The 17,897-nt window shown below is 39.0% G+C and overlaps 1 protein-coding gene across 1 annotated transcript in view; it reads right to left on the bottom strand.

Moving 5' to 3' along the window:
- PRMT9 (protein arginine methyltransferase 9) overlaps positions 1-9,777 on the bottom strand; it is a 39,208-nt gene extending 29,431 nt beyond the window's left edge. The window contains exons 1-4 of the mRNA XM_044224904.1: positions 9,362-9,777; positions 6,890-7,038; positions 2,714-2,950; positions 1,993-2,160 (exon numbers count right to left, since the gene is read on the bottom strand). Of these exons, the coding sequence (XP_044080839.1) occupies positions 1,993-2,160; positions 2,714-2,950; positions 6,890-7,038; positions 9,362-9,550 (743 nt within the window). The 5' untranslated portion in view covers positions 9,551-9,777. The remainder of the gene's footprint in view (positions 1-1,992; positions 2,161-2,713; positions 2,951-6,889; positions 7,039-9,361) is intronic.
- Between the last annotated feature and the right edge of the window lie 8,120 nt (positions 9,778-17,897).

Here is a 17,897-nt window from a genome sequence, read left to right as displayed (position 1 = left end):
TCCACAGGGAGCCTGCTTCCCCTTCTCTCTCTGCCTGCCTCTCTGCCTACTTGTGATCTCTGTCTGTCAAATAAATAAATAAAATCTTTTAAAAAAAGAAAGAAAGAAAAAGAAGCAACTATGGTATCCCTCAAAGTGCCTAAACCCAATACTATTTAATTACACAAAATTTTCAGTATTGATGGTTGCATACATTTAAAACATGGAAGGTATCTCAATCATCTAATCTAGTATCTTGAAATCTCTAGATTTGCTCAAGGTCAAAATAAATTAAAACAGAGTTAGTATTGGAATCCCTATCTCCTAATTCAAAACCCACAGGTCCTTCTATAACACTATCTGTGAAAGAAATGAAGGTTAAATTAAGGTAACTGATTCATGCCACCAAAATTCATAAATTGAAGCCCTAACTCCCAAGTGACTACATTTGGAGCTAGGGTCTTTAGGAGATTAAAATTAAAGTTAAATGAAGTCATAAGGGTAGGGCCCCAATGTGACAGGGCTGGTATCCTTATAGAGTGGAAAAGACACAGGTGATCTCTCTTTCTCCTCACATGTACAGAGGAAAGGGCAGGAATGTAACTGTCTGTAAGCTAGGAAGAGAGCTCTCACAAGAAACCAAATTTGCCAGCACCCTTGATCATGGACTTCTAGCTTACAGAACTGCGAAAAAGTAAATGTTTGTTGTTTAAGCTATCTAGTCTGTGGTTATTTTGTAATGGTAGCCTGAGTAGATTACGATAATTCAGGACACTGTTTATTTCTATAAAATGTGTCTCTCTGCTTCAACAAGTTAATAAGACTTCTTCCATAAAAATCAATGCTGAGTCCATTGGAAAGTGTAATTATTAAGTAAACAAATATTATTATACGTACGGAAGAAGACTTTTAAAAATCACAGTCCAAATGACAACAGAGTATAAAAGTCCTCTTTCAATATAAATTGAATTTAAGTAAGATGAGAAGACAGACCACCCAGGAGAGGTATTAAAGAAAGTGCTACATTAAGAAAACTGTCTCGAGGCTTTTGGGTGGCTAAGTGGGTTAAGCCATTGCCTTTGGCTCAGGTCATGATCCCAGGGTCCTGGGATCGAGTCCCACATCAGGCTCTCTGCTCAGCAGGGAGCCTGCTTCTCCTCCCACCCCCACCTCTCTCTGCCTGCCTCTCTGCCAACTTGTGATCTCTGTCAAATTAAAAAAAAAAAAGAAGGGCACCTGGGTGGCTCAGTGGGTTAAGCCTCTGCCTTCGGCTCAGGTCATGATCTCATAATCCTGGGATCGAGCCCCGTGTTGGGATCTCTGCTCATCAGGGTACCTGCTTCCCCCACTCTCTCTCTGCCTGCCTCTCTGCCTACTTGTGATCTCTGTCTGTCAAATAAATCTTAAAAAAAAAAAAAAAAGAAAAGAAAAGAAAAGAAAACTGTCTCAAAAATGATAGTGCTGGACCAGATGATTTGTAAATCCATTCCAGCTCTAAAATTCTATCACCCTTGCAATAATGATTAAAGTGAGATGATACACTAAAAATCCAAGGCTTATGAGATAATATCCAAAGCATTTGAAGAAGCCAGGCCAAAATCTTTGATGGCTTTCATTTTAGCCAAGGTTAACACAAAATATGACAAGTCCATCAAGCCAGATCTACTCTTGTATTATTTTTAACACAATTTTTAAATAGTTGACCACACAAGAGATAGTATCCATTTTCACAACCAGAATACTAAAATTAACAGAAGAAAAGTAACTTGCTAAAGGTCAAGTATATTTAGTAAATATCTTAGCACAAGTTTTTTTCCCAAGATATCTCTAAATATTTTTTATCAAGAATACGACCTTAGAAAATCCATCTTATGCTAAATGATCCCATATTCCTATCTTTACAATATAAGGATTTTAGAATTTTTATTTGGGCTAGAAGATTTAAACAGAAACATCTTAATTTTTAAAAAAATTATAAAAATAAAATTATATTACATAAAAATTATATAATACCTTTCAGGAATGTGTTTTGGAATTTCTATATCAAGTGACTTCATATGTAAGAGTTTGATTCCTGCTTCCATCTTGTTTGCTGCCACTACATCACAGGCAAGTTCATACATGGTCTTGGATAACTCACAAGCATATACTGAGTGTGCTCCAGCTTTTTTAGCAAACATGCTGCAAGGGGTAAAAGTGTTCCATCAAGAAAAAATAATCCACTGCAGCTTTTCAAATTTTAGTGGAATTATTAGGCTTAGACATGCTTTTTTCCTTTTATTCTTTAACTAACACAACCATTATTCATTCCACATTAAAAAAAAAGAACCAGTATTCTTATCAAGAAACAAATCATACAATAAATCATGATACTCATATGTTTTTAAGAAGACATAATTGAGATGAAAAATGTCGACAGGCTTTAACTTAGAAAATTAGACTCAACCACAATATTAATGCAAAAAGTACTCTTAAAAGGCATTGTTCAAAATTTCAATAGTAACCCCAAATTCTTATTGGTTGTGTCCAGTGCTTGATAAAATAGTTACAGTGAAAAAAAAAATAATAGTAGTTTACATGAATAATCATAAGATTATGAGAAATAAATTGAACTCTATTTTTAAATTCCACTGTTAAATTTTCCGTATTTTGTAAAAAGCTTTAATTTACCTTAGTGTGTCTGTGTATCTGTGTGTGTGTGTATGCATATAATTAAAACACAATTACAACAAACCTTAGTATTCCAGTTCCTGCTCCAATGTCCAAAACACTCCGGGACCCCAAGGAAACTGCATTTTGGATTGCTGCATTATAAACTGTATTCCTTTTGGTGTCATTAAGCATGATAAAGTGCCAGCGTTCCACCAACCAGTTTGCAACACGATAAAAATTCTCCTTTGCATCATTGAATTCAGGGTTTAGTTTTACTGCTTTATGAAAATAGCCAGCTGCTTCATCTCTAAAGCCCATTCTACAGTAAAAAATGACAGACAAAATGTTCAGTTATTATGTTATCAATTACTGTGCCTTTGTTCATGCCACTTATCAGGCATAAGAATCACTCCAGCACCCCAAATCCTACTCATTATAAGCACCATCATTTATGAGAAGTCTTTTGTAAGGATGACAATCTTTGATCATTTTTTTTTCCTTTCTGAACGCTTATCGTATTTATGCATTCTAGGAAACTGACTATAAATTACTATTGTACTAAAATATAGTAGAAGCTCTCCGAGTCATCTTGCATTTAACTAACTCACTAGAAAACCAGTGCTTTCTAAAAATCATTCCTGTGTAAAACATACTAATGCCTAAAGCTAGTACGGGGTGTGACTGTATACATTTTCTCACAGCAACTGAGTGAATTATCAAGAGCCAGACCAGTTTTTATCAGTTGTACTTGTTATTATAATTACATATAATTAAATATTTCAATTAAACATATTTAATATGTAAGTATATAAAATATATATTCTATAAATATAATAAATATGTATGATAGAAACTAAATAAACATAACTGCAAAGAGAGAGCCACTGTTTCTGAGGACATGAAGCTAAATGCTTTGATAAAAATCAAAGGTGAGTCATCCAAAAGTTCCTACTGAATTAGATGTGAGCAAATCAACAATAAAAGCGGGAAAACCACTGAACTATCTAGAATAGGGCTTCTTGAACTTTCTGTAGTAAAGAATCCGTCTCCCCCTTTTTAGATTACATAAATATTTGTAGACCAATACAGTTCTACTGCATGTGATTAGCATGCAACTCACCCCACCAGATTTCAGCAGCACCCTAACTGGTTCACCCTCTCTTTCACAAGTGAGTTCCCTGATCACATGCTTGGATTTAAAGCAGTATCAAAGTGCTATATACATTTCTAAACACTTACGCTCAATTTCTATACTTACCTGTCGCTGACTGATAATCTGTGGACCTGCCCCAGTGTGTGGTCCACAAATTGAAGAGACATGGGCTAGTAAAACCCTTTTACACTCACATTTCTTCGTGAGAATTTTAAGCATTTGAAAATGAGACTATTCATTCTAGGTATGGTTTATGTAAAACAAACAAACAAACAAACATTCTGGAACTTCAAACAGCGAACTACACTCTAACAAAAGGTAATGGCCCTATGTCAAATGACTGGCACTCATGTTTAAGGTTAAAATAAAAATGTTTAAGGTTAGTATCTGTTATTTTTAAGTATATTGAAGACAGGGTTATCTTATTCTACAACTGACACTAAATAAATAAATATTCACAAAATACAATACAAAACACATTTTACATAATCACTACTCAGTGAGACAAAACTAGCAATGGGTATTTTAGAATGTTTAAATATCAACAATCTGGGGGCGCCTGGGTGGCTCAGTGGGTTAAGACCTCTGCCTTCAGCTCAGGTCATGATCCCAGGGTCCTGGGATCGAGCCCCACGTCGGGCTCTCTGCTCACCGGAGAGCCTGCTTCCCTTCCTCTCTCTCTCTGCCTGCCTCTCTGCCTGCTTGTGATCTCTGTCTGTCGAATAAATAAATAAATAATATTAAAAATATATATATATATATATATCAACAATCTGCTGAATCAATGCCAAACCTGCCCCTAATAATTTCCTGGGGTTTGTGCTTCCCTTAAGTTTGATTCTTAATATATCATTCAGGTTTTTTTTTTTTTTAAGATTTATTTCTTTGACAGAGACAAACACAACGAGAAAGGGAACATAAGCAGGGGACGTAGGAGAGACAGAAGTAGGCTTCTTGTTGAGCATGGAGCCTAATGCGGGGCTCAAGCCCAGGACCCTCGGATCATGACCTGAGCCAAGGCAGACACTTAATGACTTAGTCACCCAGGTGCTCCATCATTCAGTTTTCTTAAACCATAATGTTAATCTGAAAGATATATGGTACACTCAATTAAAATCTATCTGATATTGATACACCCAACATGTGTGTCAGTTATCAACAAACTATAAAACCACCCTTTTTTTTATCTAGAGAAAAAGAAATATCTTCCCAATTAGCAACTTAAATGTTTTGTTTAAATCTGATGCTATTGGACTATTGGACAAGGTTGTAAAGTTGAGACTTTCCAGACACATATTGTATTTCACAAATAGAAGGAAGGAAGAAAGGAAAGCTATCGTTTACTCTGGAAATTTTTTTCTCCTGGAGCCGTGATTCTCTTAGTGCAGAGTGAGTGACCCACTGTTTTTGATGAGGGAAGTAGAAAGGACAAAAGGAAGAACAAAAACTATATAGCAAAAGCCACATTCACACTTTTACAAGTTCTGAATTCTCAATTATTTTGCATAATTACATTTCCTAAAGCAAATAAGCATTGTCTCAGTAATTGGTAACTGCTCAGACTAATATCTTTTTTTTTTTAATATTTTATTTATTTATTTATTTAACAGAGGGAGAGAGGAGGAAGCAGGCTCCCTGCTGAGCAGAGAGCCCGATGCGGGACTCGATCCCAGGATCCTGAGAGCATGACCTGAGCCAAAGGCAGCGGCTTAACCCACTGAGTCACCCAGGCGCCCCAGACTAATATCTTAAAACAACAGGTAACCAAATTATGATCCGTCAATTTTCTGTTGAATTGATCCTAAACATTAGTTTTAAAATGTTATGATCATTACATGCCTATTATCTGGAAATATAACTGAATCCTGTAGACTAACTTCCCTTATATGGACTGAAGAACTAAAGAAAATTTTGAAACTAAAATGTATACTTTTAACTAATGTGACAAGTTATTTAAAAATCTTCTTAAGCTAAATTTCATTTAAAGGGCAAGTAATTGCTAATTAGTAGAGATGGAATCTGTGTATCAGGATCAGGTTAGCTGTTAGTGTGAGCAAACAAGCCTCAGTTGAAAAATCTGCCTCATATTCCCAGTTATTATTATACTCTACAATTAGAAACTGTCAAATATTTGTCTCTCTCTTTTTTTTTTTTAAGATTTTATTTATTTATTCGACAGACAGAGATCACAAGTAGGCAGAGAGGCAGGCAGAGAGAGAGGAAGGGAAGCAGGCTCCCCACTGAGCAGAGAGCCCAATGCGGGGCTCGATCCCAGGACCCTGGGATCACGACCCGAGCCGAAGGCAGAGGCTTTAACCCACTGAGCCACCCAGGCGCCCCAAATATTTGTCTCTTAAAGGAGTACTTATTTCACTCTCCAAGTCATGCTGATTAAGACTATTAAACTGTATATAGCTACATCCCTGAGACTAATACATTTTGATAAAGATACTTCCTTTATAGAACTTTTCATTGAATAAAACTTAATATGATTGGATGAACAAAGCAGTAATACTAGAGGACAACTGCTGGAACATGTAAAATGATCTCACTATATAGAACAGGACATTAGCATGCTGTTTCTTGCAAGAAGCCTCCTGATTGTACAAAGTGAAACCAAATTTAATAAAACAAATCCAAAACAAAAACTGGGTGTTTTCATGTTTTCCTAGTTCTATAGTTTCTATGGAGAATGGACAGAATTTCTAATGGCAAGTTTCCAGCCGGATCCAGAGAAGAGATTCACAAGTTCCCTGGGAAGGTACCACAGTGACTTACTTCACAGCCATCCTGCAACATACACCTTGGTCCTCTCCAACAAGGTCTCAATCTTAGCCCAGGGAGGGGAACTCTTGGGGCAATGGCTATTATGTAGCACAAATATAATACTAAAATTAATCTGTTATTACATATTATATTTGCTATTCTTATATTCTTTTGAGTTCTCTCTACTTCTTACTGGCCAATCCTTCATTACTCTGATCCCCAGTCATAGTTAATAAATCTTTATATTAAACTTTCCTTTTCAAATTACTATGTGATTTATCCCTGATCAAGACTGATACAGAATAATTCTTAACAAGTAATACTGAAATCACTACAGACCTGAAGAGATGCTCCCCCATACTATTACAAATCACTTCATCATCAGGAAACAGTTCCAAAGCTTGTTCATAACAACCAAGTAAGTCTTGTGTTCGATTGAGAGAATCGAGTTCTTCAGCCCATCTAAACAGTGTATACTGAAAAGTTTCCTATTTGAAAGAGAAAACAGTAATTTAGTCAATAGCATAAATGAAGAACATACAGCATCTGATGATTCCACAGAGAACAGAACTTAACTACTATTAACTGATTACTTTAAATTTTATTTAGTTTTAGTAGACAACTTGCCAAATAAACAAATGCATAAATGAATTTTACCACCTATGCAGCAATAACATACAGAAGTAAAGAGTATGACCCTCTAAACTCTCTCCATTCTTAGCTATCATATCATATTCTCCACCTACCTCTCTTTTGTGGGCTCCTATGTTTTAGGAGTTGTTTTTGGCTGCCTTCTCCTTTCTCACCCATCCAATGCAATAACTATCACCCATGCATTGAAGGATGAAGCAACATCTACATCTCCAATCAAGACTCTCTCCTCTTTTGAACCTGACTCACAAACACAACTTCCTATCAGCCATCTCAACAAGGAACTGCACCCTCATCCATCTCAAATTCAGCTCAACTCAAGTATTTCCTGAACAATCAGTATGCAAAGAACTGGAGCTAAAACACAGCAATGAACAACATAAATCCTGTTCCAGTCCTCACAGAAGACTTGCTGGGAGAAATTAAACACGCAATTTTTAAAAATTCAAAATGCTCTAAAGTGAACCTATTATATTCCTCTCACACAGGATGTAAGGTTAAGATACCACCCAATCTCAAACCACTGAGTCATCTTATTTAACACTACCTTAACTCCAATGCAATTAGTTTCAAACCCAGCCAATTATAGCTTAACATCTTTAAGTCTGTCACCGTCTCTCCATTCCCACTGTTAAAACATAGTCTGGGCCTTCTAATACTTGTTGGACCACAAAAACAGCATTCCCACTGTCCCCAGTTCCAATCTCACTTCCCTCCAGCTATTCTCCACATCACAACACCATAGAAAGAGTGAAGGCTTTAGTCATGCCAGTTTTATGGTGAGCACATTTTACATCATCCTCAGAGATTTACAGAAGAGTTGATACTCGTAACTGAATTCTGATATAGTTTACAAGAGAGAAGGATATGCAAGAAGAGTCTATAGTATCAGTGGCTAAAAAGCACAGATGATATGAACTGGGTCAGGGAATCCACTGGTAACCAGCTTGGTGTGGCTGAAGTGTGGGCATGGGGAATAGAGTGAGTAGTGAAAAATAAGACTAAAGAGATCTTTTGCTAAAGCCTGCACGAAGAATATTGACTTTGTTCTGCAGGAAACAAAAGTAGTTTCTGAACCCTACCGAACATGAGGCATTCAAATACAGGCTTTAGATACACTTTTGATGTGCACTAAACAGTTATAAAAAAGGTATTCTCATTGTTTGACAAAGGAGGAACCTAAGGAACAAAGAAAGAAACCACCACTTAGGTTGATTCTACTGCTGCCTACCTATAAGAGCAAACTGTATCTCAACATAGCACCTTCTCCTTCCTGGGGCCAGCTGCTCGTGAAATTTACAATAACTTTATGTTAACCACAAACATCTAGACATTACTGACATCTAGTAGGTAGAGGAAATCAACAATGTTGCTAAACATTCTACAATGCACAGGCCAGCTGTCCAGAAAAAGAATCATGCCATCAACAAAGTCAGTAAGGCTAATGTTGAGAAACGCTGGGTGAAATAAAGCAAGTAGCTTGAGGCTGAAAACTGAATGCAAAATTAAGTGAAATCATTTAAGTTGGATTCTAATATAACCTGAAAGATTTTTTCAGCATTTAAACAATAACCATCACAATCCAGTAGTTGAAGGTTAAAGAATGCATCATCAAATAATAACTTTAGGCTACTTCCAAACTTTATTCAACTGCAGATACCCACAACACTCCTGCACACGGCTGGGCCAGGGGCAAAGATCCTGAGGCAGGGATACCAGAATTAGACACAGGAGGAGGGAGAAGATCCCTTGCGGCCTCATTTGCAATACAGCCTTTATATTAAAATGGAAGTTTTGAAAACTAGAAGTGACATCGTTGTCTTGTTATGAAATGCTCACGCAGGCTGTGTTGGGAAGCCTACGGCGGAAAGCCTAGTTAGGAGCCTGCCGCAACAGCCAACCAATGACTGAGGCTTTAACCAAGGTAGTAAGGGGAAAAGGTGGTGACAAGTGGTCAGATCGTGGATATATTTCAAAGATGGAGCCGACAGGATTTTCTGATGGGCTGACTGCGGGCGTGAATAAAAGAGAAGTCAAGCATGAACAGTAAATATTAATAGCAACCACTTGCCACCCTTCTCAGCCACCCACCTCCCCCAATTTATTTTACGTGCAGAACACAGATCTGCCAGCAAGTGAAAGAAGGGACCTCCTCCTCACCTTCACGTCGTCTTTCAGCTCCGGCGCCAGGCTGAGTACGAGGAGGTAGTGGGCATAGGCGGTGCCGAAGTCTTGGGCGCCCAGGCAGTGCTCTGCGCTCTGTAAGGACCGCGACACCAGCTCCTCCCGCCCGGCTGCGCCGCCGCCACTCCGGGCACCCCGACGGGGCCTGGGCCGCGAGTTCGGCATGCCAGAGCCACCGCCCTGAAAACTGCGCTTGTATAACCAAAGGGAAGATGTTTGGCTAAACGGTACGACAAAACTGTCCCAATGGCCACACTTCCAAGGGACTTAAAAGAGCGCGAGAGCGGGTACAGGAAAGTTACGCCTCTGCGGAGTCCGTGCGCGCCCACCTCCGCCAAACAGAAGCCCCGCCTCCCCCCGGCCAGGCTGGCTCCACAGACCGCGACTCCCAACCCCGCAACTAACGACACCGGCCGCCGGCGCACGCCAAGCGAGCGTCAGTGCGACCGACGTGGGCACGTCGCGGTCCGCCCCCCGCCCCCCGCAGGAAGCGTGGCGTAGGGCGACCAGTGCGCGTGCGCGAGGCGTGCCTTCGCGGATCCTCTGTGGTACTCTGGCCTTTTTTTTCCCCTTCCCTCCTCCTCCTCTCCTTCTTCTCCTGCGCTGAAACCGAACTTTTTCTTTCGTGGCGGCCAGAAGTGTGTGACTTTGTCTGCTAGACCTCACAATGCAGACCCAGTCAACGCGAAGCAGCACCTAACCGTGAGGGACCTGAGTGGCTAGGAGGAGGGAAGGTCAGGCGTTCGCGGTGATGCTTAAGCCTTTGAGTCCTGATTCATCAAATCTCAAAATGGCAAGACTGCAAAGAACCGCGAGACAACAAAGGTACCTCAGAGGTGCTAGAGCAAATGCTTTCACAGGCATTATTTTAAATCCCCCTCACAAAACCCCGTGAGGTGGGCCTTTAAATCACAGTCTTAAAGACGGAGACGAGCACATCCCGAGAAGTTACTTGCGCAGTGTCACACAGCCGGTTGGTGGCAGAGGCGTGGCTCAAACCCACGTTCCATGAGTTATTTTAAAACAAGTTTAGGGTCTATTTCACTGTTGGGTGTATCACCGCTGTACAGTGATTATATTAATACATAGAGAAAGTTTTTCTACCTTCAAGTGTGGTCCTTAAGAGATGGATTCAAAACTTTAAAGGGGATGAGCTTGGGAATTACCCTTGAAAGCAGTCATTTTTGTCTTCATTTTCACACATGCCAGTGGTGAGTAGTTTACTTAGCAAAAAACAACAAATAGAGCATCTGCATATCGAACTAACACATTGGGGGCTCCTCCAAGTCTCTGCCTTCTCTGTTGATCTGATTATCTAAACCACCCTTCCTCTGAGCACCTACCAAAGTCATTGCTAATCAATTTTTCGGAGTCCTGGTCACTAGATTGTAGCCTGCTCTCTTAGAAAGTCCCTCAAAGACAGTAACTATTCTTAACCATTTTTGTAACCTTTGCCCCTAGCAGAGTCTAGCTCAAAGTAAGGACTAAAAAAAAATTTTAATGGAAAGTACCTATCATACTACCAGGTTTTGTAGATTTCCCCAACCATTGAGGTCCTTATTTCTCTCCCTTTCTGATTTGCTACTTTTTGTACTAAACAATTTAGGATGTAACTATGTATTTCCCTAACAAGACTGAAATCTAGTGCCCGAAACCTGCAGGGACCCACATTAGAATCCAGTAGAGCAGGAAAAGATCACTGAACTTAAAAATGTAAAAAAAAAAAAGAAATTCTAGTTCAAACTTGACCTTTTCTGCCCATCCAATTTTCCTTAAGAAGCATTATTTGTAAAAATGCTTAACAAAGCTGTATTTCCTACTTTGGACCAAAATTTGTTACAACCATCAAGTGAGATAATGAGTTGTATAAAAGCATTTTATATATAAGATATATTTAATGCTAGGCGTTGTTACTATTATCTAGAGTTATTTAAAATTTACCTGGCTTATTAAAATAAAAATTAGGTCACTAACACCTTTAAGCACTTGATCAGAAATGTACACAACTCATATCATTTAATAGTCTAAAGTAATCAGCTAGCTTCTCCTTCAGAATGCAGAGGGAGACCTACCAGACTTTCTCTGCAGAGAATTTGGGTTAATGCGGAATCACTTAGAGGTCACCATTCTAGTTACCTCTGTGAGTCTTTGATTCAGCTGAATTACTTCATTTCACAGCTTATCTTGTAGTCCAGGGCATCCTTTCCCATTCTACAGTGGCAAGATTTCTCTTGTCTTGTTTTACTTTGTTTTGTTATTTTGCTCTGTTGGTTTATTGAGATAACCTACATCCCTCAAACACCTAAACTGCATGAAGCTTAATGTGGACGTAGATTACCAATATAGGCTAAGAGATACAGGAGGGACTTGGCAGGAAGTGGAGAGAAGGCAGAGAAGAAATGAAAGGAGCCAACCTGCCTTGTTTCATTATCATCTATGGCATCATCCTGTAGACAGTGACTACTGCTAAAAAAGTGCAAGGGGTGCTTCCTACCATTTGTAAAATCCTTCAGTTACCTCTGTGAGCTACTAAGTTGCACTGAGTTAAAATGTGATTAATTTTCATAGAGAAAGCACAAGTGACATTTCTTTGTAGTTCATAGCTTGGACACTACGTAGGTTAATGTGTGAAACAAAGTCAGAAAAAATTTTTTTGATTTCATTACTACCTACAGCCCATTGACAAGTCCTTAAAATAGGCAGAATGACATTCCTCTAGGAACTCAACTGCCTAGATGTTAATACTTTGTAAAGGGCAAAAAGCCATCATAGTCTGACCAACCCTTCCCCCCTGCCACCCCACACCAGGATCCTGTAAGTATACTTTAACGTATAAAAATTCCTTTGGAAACTTCCTTTATCTCTAAACCTCCCTCAAGATATGTGATGGCAATCATCCCCCAAGCACATGGCCCATTGACACACATCTGAAGGGTCTCATGAGTAAGGCTTTATTAGACAGTAATAAATGACCTTTTCCCAACAATAGTTAGCCCACTGTAGGTCCTGGCAACCTTGCTTCCAAAATTCCTTAGAGACTTAACTATCCCTAATCCCCTCCTAACTTGAAAGTATATAATGGGCCACTCCTCATGACCCCATTGTATCTCTTTCTGCCCACAGGTCCTGTCCCTGTGATTTAGTAAAATCACTTTTTGCACCAAAGGCATCTCAAGAATTCTTTCTTGGCTGTTGGCTGCAAACCCTAATGTCGTCTTTCCTCCATCAAAGGGTAAGCCATTTGAAAAAAATAGAACTGATACAAATAACATGGGACATATGGTTACCTTAACAAAATGGAATAAAGAATATATTTTGACTATTTTCCTTTATTACCTCATTTCTAATTAAGACTTAGAATTAGATAGTTCATATTTATTGAAGGTCAACTGTATTTATTGTAATTCTTTCTCAGCCCGTTTTGAAAGAGTATTTATTTGATTAAAAGAACTCAAAAACATGTTGCAAAACAAATGCAGAATGTAGATTTTACTTCTTGAGACTTAAAGTTTTCTTTAAAAATATTGAGGGCACACCCAAAACTATAAGATACCTAGTAATAAACCTAACCAAAGAGGCTAAGAATCTATACTCAGGAAACTATAAAGTACTCATGAAAGAAATTGAGAAAGACACAAAGAAATGGAAAAATGTTCCATGATCCTGGATTGGAAGAACAAATATTGTGAAAATGTCTATGGTACCTGAAGCAATCTACACATTTAATGCAATTCCTATCAAAATACCATCCATTTTTTTCAAAGAAATGGAACAAATAATCCTAAAATTTATATGGAACCAGAAAAGAACTCGAATAGCCAAAGGAATATTGAAAAAGAAAGCCAAAGTTGGTGGCATCACAATTCTAGACTTCAAGCTCTATTACAAAGCTGTTATCATCAAGACAGCATGGTACTGGCACAAAAACAGACACATAGATCAATGGAACAGAATAGAGAGCCCAGAAATAGACCCTCAACTCTGTGGTCAACTAATCTTCGACAAAGCAGGAAAGAATGTCCAATGGAAAAAAGACAGCCTCTTCAATAAATGGTGTTGGGAAAATTGGACAGCCACGTGCAGAAAAATGAAATTGGACCATTTCCTTACACCACACATAAAAATAGACTCAAAATGGATGAAGGACCTCAGTGTGAGAAAGGAATCCATCAAAATCCTTGAGGAGAACACAGGCAGCAACCTCTTCGACCTCAGCAGCAGCAACATCTTCCTAGGAACATCACCAAAGGCAAGGGAAGCAAGGGCAAAAATGAACTATTGGGATTTTATCAAGATCAAAAGCTTTTGCACAGCAAAGGAAACAGTTAACAAAACCAAAAGACAACTGACAGAATGGGAGAAGATATTTGCAAACGACATATCAGATAAAGGACTAGTGTCCAAAATCTATAAAAAACTTAGCAAACTCAACACCCAAAGAACAAATAATCCAATCAAGAAATGGGCAGAAGACATGAACAGACATTTCTGCAAGGAAGACATCCAGATGGCCAACAGACACATGAAAAAGTGCTCCACATCACACGGCATCAGGGAAATACAAATCAAAACCACAATGAGATACCACCTCACCCCAGTCAAAATGGCTAAATTTAACAAGTCAGGAAATGACAGATGTTGGCGAGGATGCAGAGAAAGGGGAACCCTCCTACACTGTTGGTATGCACTGTTGGTATGGAATGCAAGCTGGTGCTCGCTTCGGCAGCACATATACTAAAATTGGAATGGTGCAACCACTCCGGAAAACAGCATGGAGGTTCCTCAAAATGTTGAAAATAGACTTACCCTATGACCCAGCAATTGCGCTACTGTGTATTTACCCTAAAGATATAAACGTAGTGATCCGAAGGCACACGTGCACCCGAATGTTTATAGCAGCAATGTCTACAATAGCCAAACTATGGAAAGAACCTAGATGTCCATCCACAGATGAATGGATAAGGAAGATGTGTATATACACAATGGAATACTATGCAGCCATCAAAAGGAATGAAATCTTGCCATTTGCGGCAACGTGGATGGAACTAGAACTAGAGGGTATCATGCTTAGCAAAATAAGTCAAGTGGAGAAAGACAACTATCATATGATCTCCCTGATATGAGGGAGTGGTGATGCAACATGGGGGCTTAAGGGGGTAGGAGAAGAATAAATGAAACAAGATGGGATTGGGAGGAGACAAACCATAAGTGACTCTTAATCTCACAAAACAAACTGAGGGTTCCTGAGGAGGGGTGGGGTTATGAACATTGGGGAGGGTATGTGCTATGGTGAGTGCTGTGAAGTGTGTAAACCTGGCGATTCACAGACCTGTACCCCGGGGATAAAAATATATGTTTATAAAAAATTAAAAAATGTTAAGGGCATCACTCCTTTGTTTCCAACTGCCTTCTTCCTACTCCCACCTCACAACCAAAACTATAATCTTTAATTACCTTTGAGAGTCTGTTTGATTCCTTCACTTATGTGTTCTAGCCCACCATCTTTTAGTGTTCCAAGAAAAACCCCACTGATTAGAAAACCACAGCTGACTCAGAGGCAAGTTTAATGAGGTTTTCTTTTACTGTGTTCTGGGCAGCTTGTCAACAAACCACACGTGCCAAACAAGGAAGTAAAACCAACTGAAAGGCTCTATCAACTTTACAATGTGTGAAAGTTGAAAGTTAACAGTCAAAAAAAGGGCTCATAGTAAGTTCATTAACAAGGGATAAAAAGCTTGCTGGAGAGAAGTATCTTGTGTTTATACTTTCTGTGGAGATTCATACTTTTTTGTGTAATTTAGTTTGTTTTCTTTTGTGGTTTGGAGATCTGTTCTGAACTCTTGCATTTGAAGATTGTTTAGGGAGCTTTTAAACAATATCAATGTCTAGTCTTTGTACCTAGAGATACTGATTTAATTGGCCTGGGGGGGAGGGGCAGGGAGAGGGTCTGAACCTGAGTCCTTTTTTTTTTTTTTTTCTTAAGATTTTATTTATTTACTTGACAGAGAGAAAGTGAGAGAACACAAGCATGGGGAGTGACAGGCAGAGGGAGAGAGAGAAATAGGCTCCCTGAAGAGCAGGAAACCCAATGTGGGGCTCTATCCCAGGACCCTGGGATCATGACCTGAGCCTAAGACAGATGCTCAACATCTGAGCCACCAAGGTACCCCTGGACATGAGTACTTTTTTAAAAAGCTCTCTGAGTGAGTCTAAAGTGTGTGGTAGGGGTGGGAATGTGGTGCAGACTTCTATTTTATCTGATATATTTGAAGTATTTAAGGTATTGTACTATAAAATGTGAGGGCAATGTAGGGAGTAGAAATATAATTTTTTTATGGCTTAACAAGAATTGTAAAGATTCTCTAAATTCTTTTGAAGTGATTGCTATGTGATGAAGAATAGAATGTTCATCATATTGAATTACTTGTTGGATTAAAAAAAAATTATAACTAGATCAACAAAACACTACCACCATCAACCAGCTGCTTGGGCAGGGAAATTTGCAATGATACATTTCCAATGCTTAATTTTCCCAGTTTCTTCAATCTTTTTTGTTTTATTAAAGTTAGGATTATTTTGTTGTTGTTTTATAATAGCCCCTTTCTATTGCTCATGGCATTTCAAAATATAAAACTCTAATAATAGCTAGATCAGTGTTAAATTCAGGATCTGGATGTACAAGGACAAGGTAAGAGAAGATTCACTTATTCAGTTCTACTGTGTACCAAGTACCATGCTTGCTTCTGGAGAACCTGCATGAAGCCCCTGCTGGGGATACCTACCAAGATACTGGTACTGGGACAGAGTCCAGGTAGTCTGGATAGGGAATGTCCTCACAGAGCATTCAGGAAAATGCTAAAATCCATTAGGGAGCAAAGAATCTAAAGCCCAGAGTCACCTCAGTTCTCTGTACTCCTCTCCCTATTCCCCATCAATCATGACTAGTCAGGTCTCTGCAGGAAAAAGATTCAAAGGGCTTAATTCTAGAGAGCTTAATCGAAGGACATTTTATAGAGGTAGAGTTTGTGAGATACCCACAGAACATCAATAGCTGGATGCTATTACCATCCCCTGTCCCAAAGAAGGAAAATAAAAACTATATCACTGGAACCGAGAAAGAGCTGTAGCTGTGGAAGAGAGGCCACTGAAATAGAAGTGTACTATAAGTAGAGGAGAATTTCCTGACCTTTTACTCTTACTGTCCTTGTCTCTCACTGTCCTCCAGCCCTCAATAATATACCAGCCAGAAAGGGAGCTTGGATGATACAGCCTATAGAGTCACACCCTCCAGAGCAAAGAATAGAGCAAAGACAGGTGGAAAATGGTTCAGTAGAGCAAAGGGAAAGTAACCATCAGAATTTACTATGTTTTACCTCTTTTACTCACTAAATTTTTTAAAAATCTGCCTTGTCCTTTCAATGCTTACTACCATTCTCTGTGTTCATGTTCTCTTTTTTTCCCCTAATATTTTATTTATTTATGTGACAGAGAGAGACAGCAAGAGCAGGAACACAAGCAGGGGGAGTGGGAAAGGGAGAAGCAGGCCTCCTGACAAGCAGGGAGCCCAATGTGGGGCTCAATCTCAGGACCCAGGGATCATGACCTGAGCCCAAGGCAGAAGCTTAACTACTGAGCCACCCAGGTGCCCCTGTCTTCTTGTTCTTTTAATCTTTCACATTGTCTGTTATAATGGCCTTTTCATCGTCCAGCTTTCGTTTACACACTCCTTAAATTAATCTTTTATGTTGTAGCTAGAATGATCTAAAACACAAATTCCCCCATTCAGTGGCTCCCCAAAACCTACAACTGTGTTTTACAAACCTTTTTCTTAGTTGATTGTGTCAAAAGTTTCCTAAATCCTAATTAAAAATATGATCGTCTTTCATTAGGAAAGTGTTGTGTTGAATGTGTAGGTTTACATACAGAGATGGTTTGGTTTAGAATGTATTATTTGAATAAATGAATTGAAGATAATCTGGTATCTTTAGAGACAAAAAGCCAAAAGAGTGTTGTTATATTGTCCACCCTGGGCAAAATAAAATGGTTGAGCCACTTAAGATTGGCCCTTAGAGGTAAATGAACTGATAAGGATGCAGTCCCGATTTCTTTTGTAGCAACCTTGGAGGAACTGGACCATCAGGGTACAGGCTTTTCTTTCAAAGGTAGAAGATGAGACAAATTGACTTTAAAAAATCTAAGCCATCGTCATAGGCTAGGCTTTTTGGCTAGGCTAGGCTTTTTGGAATTGGTCTTTTACATCCTCTGCCTTAAAGGACTCTCCTTAAGACCCACTTAAAAACACACTATAGCTCAGTGGTTGTGAGATCAAATACTGGAGGCAGATAGTCAGTGTTTAAATTCTAGCCTTGCCACTTATCCTCTAGGTATCTTGAATGAGTTAAAACCCTTAATTTCTGTACCTGAATTTCCTCATTCATAAAATGAGGATCACACAGTATTTGTACCTTAGCTTTGTTTTAAAAAGTAAATGAGTTAATGCACTTGAAGTGCC

Source organism: Neovison vison, chromosome 11 (assembly GCF_020171115.1).
Source record: "Neovison vison isolate M4711 chromosome 11, ASM_NN_V1, whole genome shotgun sequence".
Taxonomy (NCBI): domain Eukaryota; kingdom Metazoa; phylum Chordata; class Mammalia; order Carnivora; family Mustelidae; genus Neogale; species Neogale vison.
Note: the sequence above shows the minus strand (reverse complement) of the source record. Positions and strands in the feature narration are given on the sequence as shown.